This window comes from Limanda limanda, chromosome 17, assembly GCF_963576545.1.
Source record: "Limanda limanda chromosome 17, fLimLim1.1, whole genome shotgun sequence".
Taxonomy (NCBI): domain Eukaryota; kingdom Metazoa; phylum Chordata; class Actinopteri; order Pleuronectiformes; family Pleuronectidae; genus Limanda; species Limanda limanda.
In genome coordinates, this window is record NC_083652.1 from 11,740,408 (window position 1) to 11,760,787 (window position 20,380).

Consider the following 20,380-nt stretch of genomic DNA (forward strand, 5'->3'; position numbering starts at 1 on the left):
CTGGCTTTATGATCTGACCTCGGTGACCCCTCTGTCTCGTTATGGTGACCTTAGCTAGTTAACTTGCTGCTTTTGCCTTTTTCAAAGCCTTCGGACGCGTGTGTGTGTGTGTAGCGGTCGCTGACTGTACAGTTGTGATCCATCGCTCAGAGCTGCATCAAACACACAATGAGGATGTCGCGTGTTTCAGGAGCTTCCCGGTGATTACACACAGACGACTGACAGATTGTAGCACTGCAGCAGGTCACTGCTACAGACTGAAGACGGGTCGATGCCTGGCACACGTCCCCACCTCATGTTTGAATTATTTATTAAACTCCACTCTTTCCCTTGCTTTGCATTCTGGGAGCTGTCTTTTGGAAGTGAGAGGGTTTAGTGCCTTGCTGAAGGGTTAAGGATAATGATTGTCGTGAGTAGCCTGTCCCACGGGTTCTACTGTCAGCTCCTCATTAGGTGGTGTTGATGAGCTTCCTGGTCAGAAGTGCATCGAGGTGATTGGTTCTTTTCTACTGGTTGAAGCTCAGGGTGGAAGATGTTCTGCCCTGTAACCACTGGTGACCAGTCTCCAAACACTTCAGAGCCAGTGGAACAGACGCCTGTGACAAGCACCTAGTAGAGACTCATGTTACTGTAACACAGCAACATTTAATAACCTGGAAAACTGGGAGAACGTTTCAAAATGCAGAAAATCACTAAAGGAAACATGGAATGTTTTTTAATGAATATTGTTTGTTAGAATTTTGCATTTGCATCATTTTATTATACTCAAATACCCAAAGTCCATCTCATTTAAGGAGTTTCAGTCGTGACCTCTTCAGACGCTGATGAAACCTGAATGAGCGGCGAGCTAAACGAATGAAAACAGACTAAGCGGTGCCGAACGCTGCGAGTTGGAAACAGATTCTCCGCCTGGTTTTCTTCTTTGGTTGTTGCCGCCATGTTTGTCTGAACCAATACCTGTCTGTCTGTCTGCATTAATAAAATAAACATGTTGAACAAGAGGAAACTTAATGCAAGTATATATTTGTTGATTATTTCATTGGTGTGAATAGGAAAATGTTATCTACCCACTATGAAAATCTGTCCAGTAGTTTTTATGTAATCTTACTTCATCACAAACAATCACGTTTGAAAGACATGACAAATTAACAAGCTCCACAACATACTGATCTTTTCTTTCATAGATCATATTTATTTAGATTAAGTGCTAAAAATAAATACAAAACATTTTTTGGAACACATCTGGTTAAGTGACAAAGACCTGCTTCTGTCAGGTCTCTGCTCCTCAGGGAAAAGAGTTCGATTTACTTTTGCAGTTTGTGATTTTTCTTCAAGTGTAACATGTTTAAACCGATTTCAAGAACAACTGGAGAGTAAAGCTGCGGCTGAAGGTTTAAATCTGCGTCGGGTCCAGAGCCGTCTGCTGGAAGCAACTGTTCATCTGTGGCAAGATCAAATAAATAAGGAGGTGAAGTTGAAAGCGATGGCACACATTATTATATGGATGACTCATATATAGATATATTTTTCACAGATATACTGTTGTAACAGCCAATTCACTAGAATGAGAAAATAGTTCCCAAATTAATTCCAGTTCAACTATAGCAATTAGGAGATTTGACACTATATTAGCATTTAAGCACTATGCTAACCACACAGACGTACAGCTAACGAGTCTCAACTAATTGTATTAGTAGCATATTCACATACAACTTAAAAAAGGACACAAACTGAGGTTTGGATTTAATCGTGTACTCGGATACACAAGTTAATTAGCTGATATTAATTAGTAACGTTGGGCGTGATAAAGGCCCGTGTGTCCACCGTCCTGTAGGAGGCGCTGGCACTCAGCACAATCTCCTTCACTGGCATCTATGAGACATTCAATGCCAACAAATATCATCTTCCAACACAAACATCAGCAATAATGGGAACATATTGGGGCGGGTGGAGAAGTGACTAAACAGAGGTAGTAGACCTACTCAGAAAGACCAGAGTAAAAAACTGAAATGTGTTTGGCAGCAGTCGTCACGGAGACAGGCAGGAGTCCAGTGTGTGTTCCGCCAGAACCGAGGAACAAAACTACAAGTCAGCAGCTGAGTCTGAACCCAGCGGCTGAATCCTTCACACCCCCGAGTTCAGACTCAAGCTTTATATGTGGATTCAGTCGTCTTCTATGTCAAGCTGCACTCAAAGGACAGGTCAGCGTGTTGTATTTGTACACTATGATACAAGTAGGGCACTGGGATTCATGTGTGATTGTGTTTATCATTCATCTGTGTGTCTGGAGACGTCAGAAAGGCAAATGGGAGTGTGTGTGTGTGTGTGTGACTGTGTGTGTGTTATTCAGTCGTCCACTCCTATGTTGCGGAACAGGTAGGACATGGACTCTCCGTTGTGGATGCGGCGGATGGCCTCTGACAGGATTATGCTGATGTCGACAGTTTTGATTTTGGAACACTGGAGCTTCTGGAGCTCGTGTGGAATCGTGTTCGTCACCACCACCTGGAAAAGAAAGGACATCATGAGACGAGAAGACGAGAAGAAGAGCCTCGACTCTGATGAAGGTGAAACTCGCCTCGTCGATAACAGACTCCTCGATGAACCTGGGGGCGTCGGCGGAGAGGATGCCGTGCGTGGCCATCACGTAGATCTTGTACGCCCCTCGTTCCTTCAGCGTATCCGCCGCCGCCACAAAGCTGCCGACGTCATCGATGATGTCATCCTGTAGGAATAACAGAGCAGTCTCAAACCCAAATCAACACGTGTGGCTAAAGTACAGAGTTATGTGTTCATCAGGGAGTTTTCACAGACTGAAGGTGGTGAGCTCTCACCACGATGATGGCGATGCGTCCTCCTACGTCCCCGACCACCGTGATGGGAGGTTTCTCTTTAGGGATCAACACTGGAGACAAAAAGAACACAAACAACAGGTTAGTCTTGTTTATTACTGATCTGTTTTTGACTTAGGAACCTGTTGGAGTCTGTTTACTTTGGGTTCATCTCTGGTAGTGTGTGTGTGTGTGCATTACATGGGATGTCCATGCTGGGGTGAATGGCTCCGGAGGACTTGACGGTGGGTGGAGAGTGTCGCCCGTCCACCTGGTCGGATTCTGCATCCTGAGCTTCACCGTGGATCACAGCCAGACCCAAACGCAGGCGTTCTGCAAATGACTGAGCCCTGCTCACAGAGAAATGGAAATAAAATGACTGGCAATACAAACGTATTGGGCTCATTTATGAAGAGGAAGCCGTGCATCAAGGACAAAGACAGAAAATGTACAAATATCAGTGTGTCCTTGAAATTGTTAACGGATGGTGATCTAAAGAATAAAATTGCGAGGTGCTCTGTGATTTCATAAGATCAACGTGTGTAGGGAACCGACCTTTTGGCAGAAGACGGGGATTTGGCCACAATCACAGCATTTCTGTAGTCAGGGATCTGGAGGTTCATGGAAAACAGAAACACACATGAAGGGTCAGATATGTGCACAGACACGTTGGTGAATCCAAATCCTGGAAGACTTTTCTCTTGTAACGTATAAGTGTAAGGTGCTCTTTAAACTTTGGGGAAGTCGTGTAGTGTGAACTTGACTTTAACTTGAGGTGCGACTGGAAACAGGAGCTTCTACCAGTGACGGTCGTGTTTCTTATTAACACGTTGTTAAAAAGGTAAGAAAAAAGTTGTATCGTGGAAGTTGTGTTGTGCAGGAAGTTGTGTGTCTCTACCTCCTCCTGAATGTACTGCAGCAGGAAGGGCGACGCTCTCAGATTGTCCACTGGGATTTCAAAGAAGCCCTGAATCTCTTTCTGATGCAGGTCCATGGTGATCAGGTGGGTGAGACCTACACCAACAGAATTCATGTTTAAAGACAGACACATTTCCACATTCGATGGACACACACTGTTCTATCACACTTACCAGCTTTACACATCATAGAGGCCATGAGCTTGGAGACGATGGAGCCCCTCTTCCTCATCTTACACTGCTTGCTGTAGGGGAAGTAGGGCAGGACCCCCGTGATGCTTCTGGCACAGGACGTCCTGCAGGCGTACACCATGATCAGCAGCTCCATGATAGTGGTGTTCACATCCCTGGTTCAGCGGAGGCAGATAGAGACGGTGTAAACAGAACATGTGACAGAAGACGATTCAGAGGACAACTGGTGAAACGTCTTACTTGGACACTGTCTGGATCACAAACACGTCTTTGCCTCGCACCGACTCTTGGATCTGAACCCGTGTTTCTATGGAAACAAAAAGGAGACGACAGCTAAAAAATGTGCACATGTAAACAAAGATTCATCACAGGGTTAAACCTCTGGACTTTATTTTCTATTTATTTATCGCAGGCAAGTATTGCTCCAGGTGCACATAGTAGTATGTATTAACTAAGAATCTTTGAGTCTTTGAAAACTTGAGCTCAGTGAGATTCCATAAAGGATTTATATAAGTATAATATGAACTCATCAATAAGAACTTGATCCTTGTCAGACATCATCTCACCTCTGTTGGCTTCCTGGTACACCTGCACCTTCCCAAGCTCCACCCCTAACCGCCTGAGAGAGAGAGACATCGAGGGGAAGAGAGAGAGTGAGAGTGAGAGAGAGAGAGAGAGAACTTTGGTTTTAAAACAGAAATAAATGTAGATGCTGCAAGTTATACAGTTGAGTTCAGCCTGTTGCGATCACTTCAGATAGGAGAATGTTTAAACTCTAAATAAATGTACACTGTGTCGTATATACACAGATATTTGTTGTATTTATTCTTCCCTTCATTTATTGCAAGTTATATTAACGTGCTGTGTTTTGTTCTTTCCATTTTCTCACACACGTGCAGACAGAGCCTGGAATTCAGTGTGTGATAAGCCCAGCTGAATATTTGTTTTATAAACTTCCACAGCCTCTCTGTCCTTGTGGAGTCCAGCACCGACTGCACTGTGAAGTTTATAAATGTGTGTTTACACATAACGTGAGGAATGAAAGTAGCAGCTCATGATTCACGTTATTTGCAGGAGGCTACAGATTTAAAATACTGTAGTTACTTTTACAGAAACTCTGCTCTTGTGATACTTCCCACTAAAAACACCCTTGTTTTTTTGCACCTTCACAGGTTTGCTTTTCACTTATGAATAAGCCGCTTGTCTCAGTGTATTTCTATGATTCTTTCAGTTCCTTGTTTTGTTTAACTTTACAATTTGTGCATCTTGAATTTCTATCGTCTCTTCGTCTCATTCCTCTTGTGAAGGGACACGTCCAGTCCCAGAGTGAATGTGCTCGTTGAGCCGGCCTCACGGCTCCATTGTTTTGAGTTGGTCCATGAAAAATAGCCACGTTTCCCATAAACACACTCGTGAAGCAGCAGCGTCCTTCACTTTGCTTACTCATCCTCTGAGTTCCCACTGGATGTGAAATGTTTAGAGAAGCCGGAGGAGAAGTTAACCCTTCAACTACAAGGACAATAACAAACATGCTTCTCAGTTATCTGTTAAATATATTTTACAGACAAACTTTTTAATTTATTGACATTGTTGGACTTTTATTTGACTAAGAAAAATGTGTCTAATTTCACCAGGTCCATGAAGTAGTCTTAAGATCACTTAATGTTTCCTCACATTAATGATAACTTAAATGAACAAATATAAATATTCTGTCCGCCCTGCACAAGCAGAATACTGTTTCACAGTTGGCTCAGCTGGAAACACGGCACACCGAAACTTCTCTTTCAGGAAGTGTGAGTTAAAAGCTTTCGTTTTCTTTTTAATCTTGCAACAGCTATTTCTTATCATATTTAAAAAAAAAGACAGCAGCAGCCTCGCTCCCACATGGTTGTTTTCCAGCTGCGTTACTGTGCAGACGTGCTGAGTCAGCGCTGCACGTTTGAAATGTGAGCGACGCCTCCTGTACTCACTCTGCAATCCTCTTGCTCATCTCACGGCTGGCGGGGTGCGAGTTGGCGGTGAAGATGACCAGGCCGCCCTTCCTGTGGTTCATGTCCCGGGGGTCTCGGCCACCGCTCTCCCCACACTCGGGCAGTGGATCCCTGGGAACCCACGCTGCACTGAGACCTTCCTGCAGCCGAGAGGGGGGATCGGTTACTTCCTCTCAAATCTACCGTCAACTTTCATGTCTCGAGCAGCGGAGGAAACAGGAAACATCACGGTTCGACTTAGAAAACGAGCATTAAGCCAGTGAACAGTTTCCATTCATGAAAGAGCATGACGGTTTACACACGAGAGAGTGAATTACTGAAGTTAAAATAAGTTAGTTACAGCTCTTAACATGCTTTAACATATGTTCCAATCCTCATTAACTCTGCTCTGCTTCACTTGAGTCAAATACAACGTGACTCAGATAATATTCAGATGTTGTTACATGCATTAAAGACGTGTTTGGCTAAACTGGATGAAACTGAAATCAAACTAGAACCAGACGTACAGTTGCAGATTATTAGGGACTCAAGGAGCAAATAGAAACCCGCCATTTGCATTTAGTGGCCATTTTTCAATTTTTTTACTTTGACCAACTGCTCCCAGGGCTTTCATCAGATCAACTTCGAATTGAGACGAGTGTCATCGAAACAAGATGGAGATACAAACTACCTCACAGATCGATTTTTCGTCTCACCCTGTGACTGTGGCGTGGCGTCAAAGTTTGCTTACACGCCATCAAAACGCGAGGTTCTGTATCTCGGACTCACAAGGACCATGAATCCTGTGATGCTGAGAATGCAGGAGAGGAGTTGTTTGATGACGTCTCAGCATCAAAGTATACGACCAAGAACAAAGGAAGCTGGACATCAAACCCTTATTAGAGGATATGTGATGTTGTGATATGTGATGTTGTGATATACGATGATGATGATGATGGCTTTACTGGTGCCATATGCTTGGCCCTACTGTATTTCAAAGGATTTGTATTTCCCTTACTCTCACCAAAGCATGTGCTCGGGCCTATTTTATAATAATAATAACTATTATAATTCCATTATTTTAGAAAAATACTAAACTTCAATGGAGAAAAATGTAACTAAACCAAACGTATTGTGCAAAAGGTAAAGTGTCATTTTAATGGTTCTTATTAAACAATAATAAAACCAGAAGTAATAGAAGAAGTAACAATAACATCACATGTCGTCTGCAGCCATGTGCAGCCTCAGGGATCCCCCCCCCACCTCACTTCCCGGAGTTACACCATCAAATATTAATATTATTATTATTATTATTAAACACGGATTAAAACTGTGCACTTTCTTCCATTTGACCGATTAATGAACAAACTCGTGGTTTAAATAAACAGAAGAAACTGGTTCAGCATCGTTAGCTTCCATGCTGCTAAGCTAACGAGGCAACAGTAGCTGCGTGCTTCCCTTAAGTGCGTGTGTCTGCGTGTAACTGCGTGTGTGTGTGTGTGTCTGCGTGTACAACGTGTGTTTACATATGATAACATAAGAGTATAAATTGAATATCATTTATTATATAAAAAAACTTCTGCTGATTTAAACTAGCTCGCATCAGCTGACACGAGCTAACGGACCAGGTCGGAAATAATCCCGGGATGCGTGAGTCAAGTCCCGGACACAACACAACGCTTTTAGACAACACAACCACGAGAGTGTTACACAAACTGAAGGGATTCGAACACACACTCACCATGTTAGAGGTCGGGTTCGGTCACAAGATGTAAGCAACACAATTAAAGAGAATTAAACGGAATGAACGCAGCTCGATCTGCTCCAACTTCCGTGTCGCGCTGTGATGGACGTGCGGCTCAGCCACTCACAGAGCAGTATATGCCAACGGGGAGGTGCCGAGACGCGTTCACGTGTCCGTTATGAGCTCGTAAATATCAGTCTTTTGTTTTGTTTTAATTGGACATGGCAGACAAACAACATCAGCATAGAAAAGTTTGTCAAAACCAACAGAGTTCATTATCATTAAGATCAAATACATTCAAATACATATTTAATTATCGCTGTTAATCGCAGTTGAGAAGTGATGGTTGAGAAGGACCGAGGTAAATACGATCAGGGAATAAAATAATACAGAAAGAAAACATAACAAAACAGCATTGAAACAATAATTATAAAATAAAATGACAGATAACACTTCTGCTGCGGATATACAATTCTTATTTTTTTTATTTATGTGTTCGAAATTTATATAAATGAATGAAAATCTATAAAAATCACTGTTATTTACATTATTTGTGCAAAATCCCTTCTTTCTTCTTCTCCTCTACTTGCCTGGCTACTTCCTCCTGTGGCTCCTCCTAGCGGAAGTTATACAGGAAGTCACCAGTTCCCGCCTCTAAACACACACAAGGCTGAACTCATGGTAGTGGCCTCTTCCTTAATCACTCTGAATATGATCAATGTGAGTTTGCCTCGTTTGATGAGTTGTTTTTTTCTAATGTTTAAGTCTTTTCAGTCATAATTAGAAAGAGAGACACACTTTATTAATCCCAAATTAGGAAATAATTGTATTCCAGCAGCATGTCGAGGGCATGGCAAATAGAGCAAAGTAGCAATAAAACAGTTACGGATAATTCTAATATCGCAAAATAGAATGTATTAATTATAAACTACAAGCTTAACATCCACTTGTATGTACATATTTTTCACCATTGGTTTATAATGTATTCAAATGGGCACAAAATGTTTCTTTGCATGTTCTCTGTGACCTCATTTGAACAAACAACAACGATGGTAAACACCCGAGCCCTCGTGGGACTTGTAGTCTGTGTGATGGGACTTGTAGTCTGTGTGACTCTCCACAGGGGGGCAGTGTTTTTTAGTGCATGATTCAGCCTCACTCAACATCTTAATCAATGCAGTTGACATTCAAGTTTAAGATCATCCTGGTTGATGAGAACATTTCAGGAATCAGTTTGCTTTCCCACAGGCTGGAGCCACGTCTGATGTCTGATATCCCAGCAATACTAATAAGAAGGAGATGGTTTGTCTTTGCTGCTTTGGCATCCAGACTCTAAAATGTCCTCTCTTCTTTGCAGACTGGACATGACACTGACTCTCTCTTTTTAAATGCTGGTCACAATGTGTTGGTTGGTCTTACAGGTCTTATCTTTACGAAGAGATGGTATCAACAAATCTTTGACAGTTATGAGAAAGTAGCATTAGTTCAGCAACCACCATCCATTAAATATGGATCTGAGGAGTCATTCCCCTGCTGCTGCTTCTTCTTCTTCTTCTTCTTCTTCTTCTTCTTCTTCTTCTTCTTCTTCTTCTTCTTCTTCTTCTTCTTCTTCTTCTTCTTCTTCTTCTTCTTCTTCTCCTCCCGTTTCTTTCATCTGGCTTCTAACATTCAACGTGGTCTCCTAAAGCACTGAAGGTCCTGTTTGCTCAACACCCATCAGTCCCTGTCTTGTTTGTTTGATTGAGCGTGTGATGAAAGGGTGTGTCTGCCATGCTGTTAAAGAATTCCATTCTCCCCCATCACCAGTACAAAAGCATTAAAAACTCACACACACACACAAACCCCCCCCCCCCCCCACACACACACAGAGAGAGAGAGAGAGAACAGACCTCTCTTTGATGCAGATGGGTTTGACTAAGTGCCTCATGAATCTACAGTTTCCTCCCTCAGACAGATATTGAATCCTGTCTCAAACCCAGTGTTCCTGTCTCACAGCAGAGACAGAGAGACAAGTGGAGGAGGGGGGGGGGGGTGTAGAATAATATGTATGTATAGTGACAATATCAAACTTCAGTGTTGTTACAGCTCCAAGATGAGTGATCCTGCTCCTGCATGAACACACACAGATGTATTAATATACTCCCGGTGCCATATGGGTTACTTTTTAGTGTTGTTACATAACTCGGTGGATATGTGGAGGAGGCAGAGAGCAGCTTCCAAGTACTGATACTGCCCACACACACACACGCACACACACACACACACACACACACACACACACACACACACACACACACACACACACACGATGGAGAGGAGAGTGGTGGTAGAACTCTGGAGGAGGTTGGACAGAGACGATGTTGTCAAACTCAGTGATATGAGTTCGACTCTATAAGCAAACTGTGCATTAGCTGCATGTTCAGTGTGAATTCTACAGGTTCATAGAGAAACTGAATAAATCACCAATAGGGTTTCTCACTGCTCACTGAGTCCGTTGAATATTTGGATGGTTTAAATAATTGTCTATGAGTTGTAGAGTGTTGATATGGATTTTTTAAATGTGTAATAACAATTAACACTTAGATGTTCACAACCTGGTGATTCAGTCAAGTGATCGAATGGAAACAATAAGACGAGTAAATAAAGCTAAATTTTACATTTGTTTTCAATATCTCAGAATTTGGATATTTAGTATGTACCTGCTAACTGTTACTATAAAGTAAATCTCCCAAAAAGCTTTGGGAAGAAAGAGGGGGTGAATAAAGAGAGAGACAGATCTGGAGAGAGATGAATAGAGAGAGAGAGAGAGAGACAGAGCTGGACAGAGGAGAGATTGATAGAGAGAGAGAGAGAGAGATTGAGAGAGAGGGGGTGAATATAGAGAGAGAGAGAGAGAGGAGAGAGAGAGAGTGGGTGAATAGAGAGAGAGAGAGAGCGAGAGAGAGGAGAGAGAGAGGAGAGAGAGAGGAGAGAGAGAGACAGAGAGAGCGAAAGAGAGGAGAGGGAGCAAGAGAGGAGAGAGAGAGGAGAGAGAGGAGAGAGAGAGAGAGAGAGGAGAGAGAGGAGAACGAGAGAGAGAGAGGAGAGAGAGAGAGGAGAGAGAGAGGAGAGAGAGGAGAGAGAGAGAGGAGAGAGAGAGAGAGAGGACAGAGAGGACAGAGAGGAGAGAGAGAGAGAGAGAGAGGTGGGGGAGCACCACTCTTTCGTTCCGCCCCCCCCGTTGCAGCTCGAGTCATTTTTCGGTCGGAGCAGGTCCAGCTGTAGAGCGCGCGGGCGCGTGTACGTGCCCCCCCCCCCTCTCTCACGCGGAGGATCCTACCACACGGAGCGCACGCGCGGATGTGATGTTCCGCTGCACATCTGGATCCAGTTCTAGAGGCTGCGCACGAGAGCGGAACAACCTCCGGAGACACGCACGGCGCGCGCACTCGATCCTTCTCTCACACGCACGGTGATGTGCGCGCGCTGAGCTCGCGAGTCTCCGTGTGACGCGCGTGCCCGTGGATCAGTCTCGGGCTCGGTCGCGAGGACACAAGCCTCCATCCCGCACCGCCACGCACGCGCCCACCGGAGTCCAGGACCAGTCTCCTCGCATCCAGCGGCGCCGCGCACGGGGGACACCACCCGCACGCGCCCCCATCACATGGTCGAGCCCCCCGCGAGGCTCGCGACCAGAGGGGGGGGGGGGGGCAGGATGCTGCGCGTGTAGCTCGGCTCGCACAGGAAGATGGGGAAGGACCAGGAGCTGCTGCACGCGGTGAAGACCGAGGACCTGCTCACCGTGCAGAGGCTGCTGCAGAGGCCCGGGAAAGCAAGTAAGACCCCCCCCCCCACATACCACCACACTGATGCTACTGTGTGTGTCTGTGTGTGTGTGTGTGTGTGTAGTGGGAGGAGGCATTGAGGTGTATCACTGGAGATTAGCGGTGTGATTGGAGACTGACAGCCCGTCTCAAGACCCCTGTGTGAGTGTACTGCAGCAGAGAGAGAGGGGGGGGGAGAGGGTGTGTGTGTGTGTGTCTGTGTGTGTGTGTGTGTCTGGAGTGAGAGCTGATGCCTGTGGCCTTGTGATGGTTAACACACACACACACAGACACACACACAGACACACACACAAACACACACACAGAGGGGTATGCGTGGATGCTTGGGACTAGAAGCTCTGGATTATCTTGTGTGGCTGCTCCTCTAATGGTTTGTTTTCTGCAGGCGTTGTTGCCCTTCAACATCCCAGTGCTCCTCTCCCACTCCTACGTGTGGGCAGAGCTGCAGAGAGATGATGACTGTGTCGAGGCCGGTTGCTGCCTCACACTGATTTATGCATTGATATATTAATAAATTTAACTGGCTGATGTGGTTATCAACACACACTCTGTGGAGGCTGGAGGACGGATGTGAACCGAACCCTGTGGCATCTCTCTGTGTTTCTGTTTATCACTCACAGTGTTCGAGAGAGAAAGTGATGCACATCTTATTTTGCTGGAAATATGTAGCAGAAGGATGAATAGGTCGCAGAAAATGTTCTCCTGAGAAAACGCGTCCTGCTGCTGGAGTCTATATTTAAATAGTTTTCAAGATTAAACTATCAATCTCGCTTTCTGTAACACATTTACTGCTGGAGCCGGTTATTGCATCTGACACAATGTGGGTAGCATATCTGCATATTTCCACGTGCTGTTATTCAGGTGAACGTCTCCGTGGCAGAGCTCACTGTGCCGGGCCCCGGCCTCAGAGCGGTTTGTAGGAGCCGGTGGGCGCCGGGTGGGCCGGCGGGCGCTGCTGCAGACTCTGAACGCCGAGGCCGAGCACAGGAAAGCCCTCGGATTAAACACAGTCTGGAGAATGTCTGCAGCAAAGACCACTCAGGCCTCCTTTTACCAGAGGAGAGCAAACTACAGCTAGTGTCACTTGACTAGAGCTGTGTCTAACATCATAGACAGGGACCAGGTGAGACGTGGATCCAGCACATAGTCCGATCCGGTCCTCAGAAGTGATTCTCTCTTTGATAACATGGTAACTGGACCTTTATACTGTACATTTACACCTCAAGGGACTTTGAGGGCCTCTGAGGGCCCCTGTCCTAAAGGGACCCCTGCAGTAGTGAAGTAAAGTAGTAAAGTTTAACTACAACCCTCCATCACCTTTCCAGGAACACACAAACACCAACAGACAGACACACACACACACACACACACACACACACTCATCTTAAATAGAACCTGTAAAATGACTAAGCTGGAGCTGGGAGCTGGAGTCACATGAGGGGTCCCCCCCCCCCTGCTTGATGATTCTGTACTTTACATGGTGGTACCTCTAACGTAGGTAAATTATATAAATACTAATAATAATATGTCACCTCTGCTGTAGGATTAGATAACATCTCTCTGTGCTGCACCGCTGGATCTCACCTGGAGCGCCGGCGGCTGACGGCTCATCGTCGTTTCTTTGTGAGAGTTGTTTGAAAACCTTGTGGGAGTCGACGCTCGACATCTGAAAACGCACAAACGGCAGAGTTGTGTTGTATCTCTGCTTTTCCAACGCTACACTGAAGCTGATGATTTGGCTGTGAAGGAGCTGGAGGTTTCATTTGTGACATGCTGAGTGTTTTAGAGTGTGTGTGTGTGTTACACGCCAGGTACCTGCAGGACACTGATATTACATGAGGCGACTTGAGCCCCCCCCTCTCAGGAAAAAACAACAACACATACAAACTGGGCCGAGGGAGTGTAATGACAGAGTGGAGCTGAGAGACCAGACAAACAGCAGGGGGTCTCACGTCAGGCTGATGTTAACACAGGCCTGTTTCTCATCTAGCACAGCTGTGTGTGTGTCTATGTGTGTGTGTGTGTGTGGGTGTGTGTGTGTGTGTGGGTGTGTCTGTGAGTGCACTAAGGAGAGAGAGATGTGTGTGTGTGTGTGGTTTGTGGTGGTCATGTGGTCGAAGTGTGTTCACAGAGGTGTATACTGTATTTGTGTGAAGGAGAAGCTTAGATTGTGTGTTCCTGTGTGTCTGTGTGTCTGTTTTTGCGTGTGTGTGTGTGTGTGTGTGTGTGTGTGAGTAATGGGTCTGGCAGAGGCTCTGCCCTGCTGCAACTCATTTACTCCCACTCAGGCCAGACTCAGAGTCTGCACATATTCACCTGCATCACACCCACACACACACACACTCGTGCAGACACACACACACACTTGTGCAGACACATCTGGCACCATCTGGAGAGCCATCATCAGTTTGCTGTCACTCGCCTTCAGCACATGGCAGGAGACAAGGTCATAAACGTGTGTGTGTGTGTGTGTGTGTGTGTGTGTTTGTGTGTGTGTGTGTTTGTTTGTACACAGTGCATGTAGCAGACCTTGAGTGTGACCTGAGGTCTGTGTTTGTTAACGGACTGTTTCAGTGTGTGTGTCAAGGCGGGCGCTGTAATCTGTATTGATGGTTGTTTATTGTCTCATTAGAGGGTTTGTGTGTCTGTGTTTGCGTTTGTATGTGTGTGTGCATGTGTGTGTGTGTCAACTCTTTCCCCTCTTCCTTCTTACATCACAACACTATCTGTCTCCCTCCATTTCTGTCTTTGAAGCTGAAAAAGATGCTAACGCTCACACATACCTCCCCCACCTCTCTCTCTCTCTCTCTCTCTCTCTCTCTCTCTCTCTCTCTCTCTCTCTCTCTCTCTCTCTCTCTCTCTCTCTCTCTCTCTCTCTGTCTCTCTCTCTCTCTCTCTCTCTCTCTCACACTCATTTTCTTTCTCTGCCTGTCTCTCTGACTTGATGGCAGAGCACAGATCCCATGATTGCGTCCACACCACTGCACATTCACAAAGGAGCAGCAGAGAGGAAGCTTCACAAACTGACAGAGTCCTCACACTGTAGTACTGAGCCTCACTGACAGAAACACAGTGTAGAGAAGCTTCTCTCATCATTTATATCACCGATACGCATGTAGTATACATTTCATAATAAAAAATTCCCAGTACATATGACCTTATGGGTTATTTTCTGCTTAAAACGCTCCTATAGCTTCTATTTATCTGGTTGTATTTGTGTTTTCTGTCTAATTTTAGTTTTAATTGCATTTATTTATAACAAAGTTTATTATTAAGCTGTAAAATATCCACCAGAAAAGCTGCAATAACATCATTGCCATTTAAATTATATATATTCTCTGTAAATCTATACTCTGATTCAAACCTTCACGAGTGAATCTCTGTTATCACTTGGGGGAAACAAGCAGAAATTAACATTGAAATGAAATATCTCTCATTAGATTGATGTGGTGAACTTGTTAGCAAACAGTTGCCTATTTACACATTTAGATAATACAGAGCAACATTAGCATCTGGATCCTAAGGCACTGCAATTAAAAAGCTGCTTGTGCACAGTTTGTTGTATGATAGTGTTTTGATGCACTTCTTCTTCGATTAATGTTTGGGTCTTTCCAGCTTGTTTTAAAGCAGAAGAAACAGATTCTTGTTTATAATGATGAACAGTTCTATAAACTGCAGAAGCCGAAGACTGTGACAGGTTGATAAGTTCTGAGTCTCATCTTGAAAAGTGAATTAGAAATGATAGAGTCCCGGTGAGAGGATGGAGGATTGTCTGGCTGAGTTCACTGCATTTTCCTCCAAAACATCATCACTCACTGCTGCTGCTGCGGCTGCTGCTCGTGATTGAATTACAGGACAGATGGAGAGACAGAGGGAGAGAGGGAGATAGAGAGAGAGGTAGAGGAGAGAGAGAGAGAGGGAGAGAGAGAGGGAGAAGTGGATTTATGTTTTTGCTTGGAGGAAAACAGGGACTGGCAGGAGGAGTTGGGGACGGAAAAGAAAGAGGAAGATGGAATGATATGTGGTGGTCAGAAGAGGAGGAGGAGGAGGAGGAGGAGGATGTGTTGTGACGAAGAGTGAGAAGTGATAATAGGCTGAAAATGATGAAAGCGAGAACGAGGGAACAAGGTGATGAAACGGAGAAATGGCTGAACTGCATTATTCCCACTTTTATTCCAATTGACAACACACCAAGCATCTCACACATACACACACACACACACACACACACACACACACACACACACACACACACACACACACACACACACACACACACACACACACTTACTCATCTGCATGATGCACTGCACCAAAAATAACAATCACAGTTTAATGGGTCAGTGGCAAGTTCAGGCCGGAGAGAAGGAGAAAAGAGCCCAGTAGAGACGAGGAGGAAAGAAAGATAGGAGAGTAAACATGGGGGAAATTAAAAGCAAATAGAATTAATCAAGTGGAAAGTTAAACAAAAAAAGAAAAAAGGGAAGGAAAGAGAATGAATAAAGGTAAATAAAGGAAAGTACAAAGTGAAGCAAGCAACAGAGAAGACAGGAAATGTGAAGGTGGCTTCCAGGTCCCCTTTTCTATTCCACCTATTAGACCATCCGCAAAATCAGAAGGGCAGAGGTGTGAGACCACCCTCGTTCAATCGGTACCGATTATAGAGGGGGGTATTACCCACTTACTGCACACACACAGACACACACACACACACACCATCATACGACTGGCACAGTGAGGTACAAGGTTGGAATGTGACACAGTTGAATGTCACGGTAAGAAAAAGAAAACACAGCTGAGATTTTCTATGTGGCTCATACAGTAGCTGTGTGCATGTGAAGGTGTGTGTGTGTGTGTGTGTGTGTGTGTGTGTGTGTGTGTGTGTGTGTGTGTATGTGTGTGTTGTGAAGCGCTGCTGCAGAGTGCGACTGTGCACCCACGTCTCCTCTCAGGACGTTTCCTCTCTTACGCCCTGAATTCGTACCGTCGGCTGTTTTCTCTCTGCCTCAGATTCATGCGTGAGCAGCTAATAAAGGCAGGAAATTGTGCATTTTTCAGGAGAAACTTAAACCAACAGGATCCAGACAAAGTTTCACTGCCGCCCCCCCCCCCCCCCCTCGTCTCAACGTGAATACATTACAGAATCGCCCTGGACTTTTCTGAATCAATGCCCTCGCTGTGTGAGCGTCCTGGGACGGAGTCTGGGTGTGGCTTGGGAAAATGTGTCGCACACGGACACACCCTCAGGACTGTGTGAGAATATCTTGTGGGTTAAAGATGTAATAAACAACCCTGTGGATTCAAGAAAGAAAGGAATATGTGTAATGTCACGGTACAGACTCAGTAGATTCAACTCATCCCCCGAGTTTGTCACAGATCTTATTGTCTGCAACAATCCAGAAGCCAATAGAAAACTCCCGTTTAGTTTCATGTCCTGCTGACTTATCTTAAAATGAGGAACATGTAAAAACACATGCTCATGAGCAATACTGTCTTCTTCAACCTGATAGTGATATTCCAAATATCAATATCAGGCAGTTTCAACGGTGGCACAGATTTGTGAAATGATTGTCACATCAGCCGACATCTCGCTGACTCGACCCCCGTATAAAGGAAGTCGTCCATTAATGCTGCGGCAGTAACTTCCCCATCATGTAATAAAATCCCAGCATCACCTCCGTGTCGCCCACATCACGTGTACGTTCATCCTCGTACGGGAGGCAGCGATCAGAACGCACAACAGGACAGATGTTGAGTCTGTCCTGTTGTGTGTGTGTCCCTGTACGTACAGTAGGCTGGTACATGTGTGTGATCCAGCAGCTGGACAGATGTTCGCTGCTGGATCGCTGCCCACACAGCTGCAGATCTGCTAAAGATCCCATATACCTGACCTCTAACACATGCACATGCAAGGTTTGTGTGAGTGTGTGTGTGAATGTGTGTGATGTCATCTGACGTGGGTGTGTTGTCAGCTGGGGGGGGAAGTCTTTCTGTTCGAATGGAGGAACTGAATGAAGCGCTTAATTTTTTTGCATGGCAACACCATGATGGCATCGTACTACAGACCAATATTTTGCACTTTGAAAACACTTATACTTTATTCTGGTATTTGTGTCTCTTTAGTGTCTCTTTGTTAATTTGCTGTGAAGCTCGTTTACTATTGGTTGCATTATTGGTATGCAGTATGAAAAATGTTTTGTTGTCATGAAACTGTGAAGGTGACTTTATTTGTGATTACAGCGTACTGAGAATAACCTGAAGTGAATCATGTTTTAAGCCGTACCACGTGATTTAATGTAAACGTTAACATAAACCAGTGATAGTAAATAGCTGTGAAGCCGGAGGCCTCCACTTCACCTGACTCATTAATACGTGATGTCAGCGCTTCCTCGTGTCTCGGGCTGCGTGGAGTTCTCTCCTGTGATGGAGGCAGATATCTGGGTCACATTCATTTTCCAGGAAGCTTGAACTCGCCCAAAATATGCACAGAGACAGATGGATGGAGATGGTGAGTCAACTTGGTACTAAAGGACTCTGTGAACCATCAGAGCCTCAGAGCGAGTTCTCTGGAAGATAGTCTGTGAAGGAAGTGAATCTTGACCTCAGGGATTTCAGTGTCACACTTCTGTCTCTGAACTGAAACGTCTCTGTTTGCTAAATCACCACCGACCTCATGCTCAAACATGTGATGCAGCTGACACACACACACACACACACACACACACACACACACACACACACACACACACACACACACACACACACACACTCACACACACACACACACTCACACACACAGTGATTGATCGCACCGTACTTATTCCAATCTCATAAGGTTCTCCGATTGATTTCTTCCACTGCATCCATTTAATTTTTCACAGTCGCTGCAGAGTGAGAATTATTTTCTTCTTCTGCTCGTCAGCACGGCTCCGCCCTCGTTCACACACACTGTTATAACTGTAATAATTATAATAACATGCTGGTGATGAACATGCTTCGAACCCACGACACAGACTCAATATAAAGATGGAGGACAGGACAGCTCAGTGCAGAGTAGAAGACAGAAGCAGGTGTTTCTGTCCCTGAGCTAACCAGCTAACACCTGGATTCTCTCTGCAGTAAACTCAGGTTTTGATTCGCTCCGGCTCCGGCGGCAATGGAAACGTGACACTTGGGTGAACGCACTTATTTGGCAGCACGGTCCTGACATCGAACTTGAGGCAAGTTTTTGGGTTTAAAAGATATTTGCGCAAAGACGAGAAGACGTGACGAAGTGCACATTATGTCTTCCAGGGACAGATCTACTGTCTCTCTGTTTCCTCATGTCTCGCCCTTCACGTCTGCCCAGGGAACGAGTCTGTCTGGCTTTGTGTGAGCGTGATCATTCATGTTGAACTGGGCCAGGATCTGGATGTCCCGACGTGACAGCAGGAAGATGAATCCTGGAAGATTCCACCAGAGCAACAGCTGCCTCCTTTTCTTCTTCTTCTTCTTCTTCTTCTTCTTCTTCTTCTTCTTCTTCTCCTTCTTCTTCTTCTTCTTCTTCTTCTTCTTCTTCTTCTTCTTCTTCTTCTTCTTCTTCTTCTTCTTCTTCTTCTTCTTCTTCTTCTTCTTCTTCTTCTTCTTCTTCTTCTCTCCTCTCTCTCCCTTGTATCTCAGTGCAAACAAGCCTCGATGATCCCGTCACATCTGCTTTATCTACTGAAGGAGAATGTGTTTGTGAGTTCTGAGAACATGTGACTTTGATTAGCTGAGCATGTGGTTGGGTTCAGGACCGTGAGGAGCAGGATGAGAGGAAGTTAACACATGTGCTGTTACGCACATTTGTTTACAAGTCGGTCTCACATCTACACATATGAACATTTGCTTAGATGTGTGCGTTTTTATTGGCGAGACTTCAGGGACGCCATCGGCCCAATGTTCTGATATAGACTCATTTTCCTTTGACTGTAAGATCACAGAATCACGAGAAAAAAGCAAAAAGACTAATAACATTTTCAATTTTATATTTAGAAATCATCACAAAATAACACAATGGATGATAATGAATACTTTTGAGCACATGCGTGTGTTTATTTTGTAACATCCGTGTGCGGTGAGCTCATTTCCTTTGATCCCTCTCATGCTGTAGGTGTGTGTTACTCTCGGCCAATCAGGCGGGTTGTTTTGCAGCCTGTCAGCCAATGGGTGAGTAGTAGTGGCGTCCCTGAGCCAATGAGCTCTGTTGTTTGTATGTTCTGGCTGATTGGGCCGGTTGTATGCAGCTGTGCAACACATGCAGAGCATGTGTTGGTCTGTTTGTGTTTGTGTGTGTGTGTGTGTGTTTGTGTTGGTGCCTAACCAGTGTTGGCCTCGCCTGGTTCTGGTCTCAGTTTTCGTTCACTTTATTTTCCATCCCTCCCCCCCTTTCTCTCTCTCTCTCTCTCTCTCTCTCCTCTCTCTCTCTCTCTCTCTCTCTCTCTCTCTCTCTCTCTCTCTCTCTCTCTCTCTCTCTCTCTCTCTCTCTCTCTCTCTCTCTCTCTCTTCCTCTTTCTGGAACCGTCTCCATGGCAACAAGCATGCAGCTCCAGCCAGGAAATTTCTGGATCGTCAACAGTTATTCCGGTTCAGCTCAGCCGGGTCGAGTCGGACTCTTTAGCCCTGCGGTGTGTTTGTGTGTGTGTGTGTGTGTGTGTGTATGTGTGTGTGTGTGGGATTACACTATAATCTGACAATACAAATAGGGACCTCCTGACCCAGTGGCTATTATACATTCATAATCCCTTCTCTCTTTCTTTTTCCCTTTTTCATTCTCTCACTTGGAGATCATATTTATCCCTCCATCTCGGTTTCCTCTCTCTCTCTCTTCTCTCATCCCTCTCTTTGTCTCTTTCCTCCTCTCTCCTCTCTTCATTCATCCCCT

At 45.0% G+C, this 20,380-nt stretch overlaps 2 protein-coding genes across 2 annotated transcripts in view; one reads left to right on the plus strand and one right to left on the minus strand.

Annotated features, from left to right (window-relative positions):
• Positions 1-1,171: 1,171 nt before the first annotated feature.
• Positions 1,172-7,739, minus strand: LOC133022721 (phosphoribosyl pyrophosphate synthase-associated protein 2). The gene is made up of 11 exons (XM_061089604.1): positions 7,652-7,739; positions 5,911-6,071; positions 4,507-4,559; positions 4,181-4,247; positions 3,923-4,095; positions 3,730-3,845; positions 3,387-3,442; positions 3,033-3,181; positions 2,835-2,905; positions 2,579-2,725; positions 1,172-2,505 (listed from the first exon to the last, which is right to left on the minus strand). Exons 1-11 carry the CDS (start codon positions 7,652-7,654, stop codon positions 2,347-2,349), a joined length of 1,155 nt encoding a protein of 384 aa, XP_060945587.1. The 5' UTR covers positions 7,655-7,739; the 3' UTR covers positions 1,172-2,346.
• Positions 7,740-11,381: 3,642 nt separating this feature from the next.
• The window catches only part of caskin1 (CASK interacting protein 1), a 66,437-nt gene continuing 57,438 nt past the window's right edge, over positions 11,382-20,380 (plus strand). Inside the window, exon 1 of the mRNA XM_061090370.1 lies at positions 11,382-11,469. Coding sequence (XP_060946353.1) covers positions 11,382-11,469 — 88 coding nt within the window. The remainder of the gene's footprint in view (positions 11,470-20,380) is intronic.

Coding starts and splice junctions, on each gene's coding strand:
- LOC133022721 (XM_061089604.1), bottom strand. Junction 3,443..3,729: donor TGCAGTACATTCAGGAGGAG/GTAGAGACACAC, acceptor ATGAACCTCCAG/ATCCCTGACTACAGAAATGC. Junction 3,182..3,386: donor TCCCCGTCTTCTGCCAAAAG/GTCGGTTCCCTA, acceptor CTCTGTGAGCAG/GGCTCAGTCATTTGCAGAAC.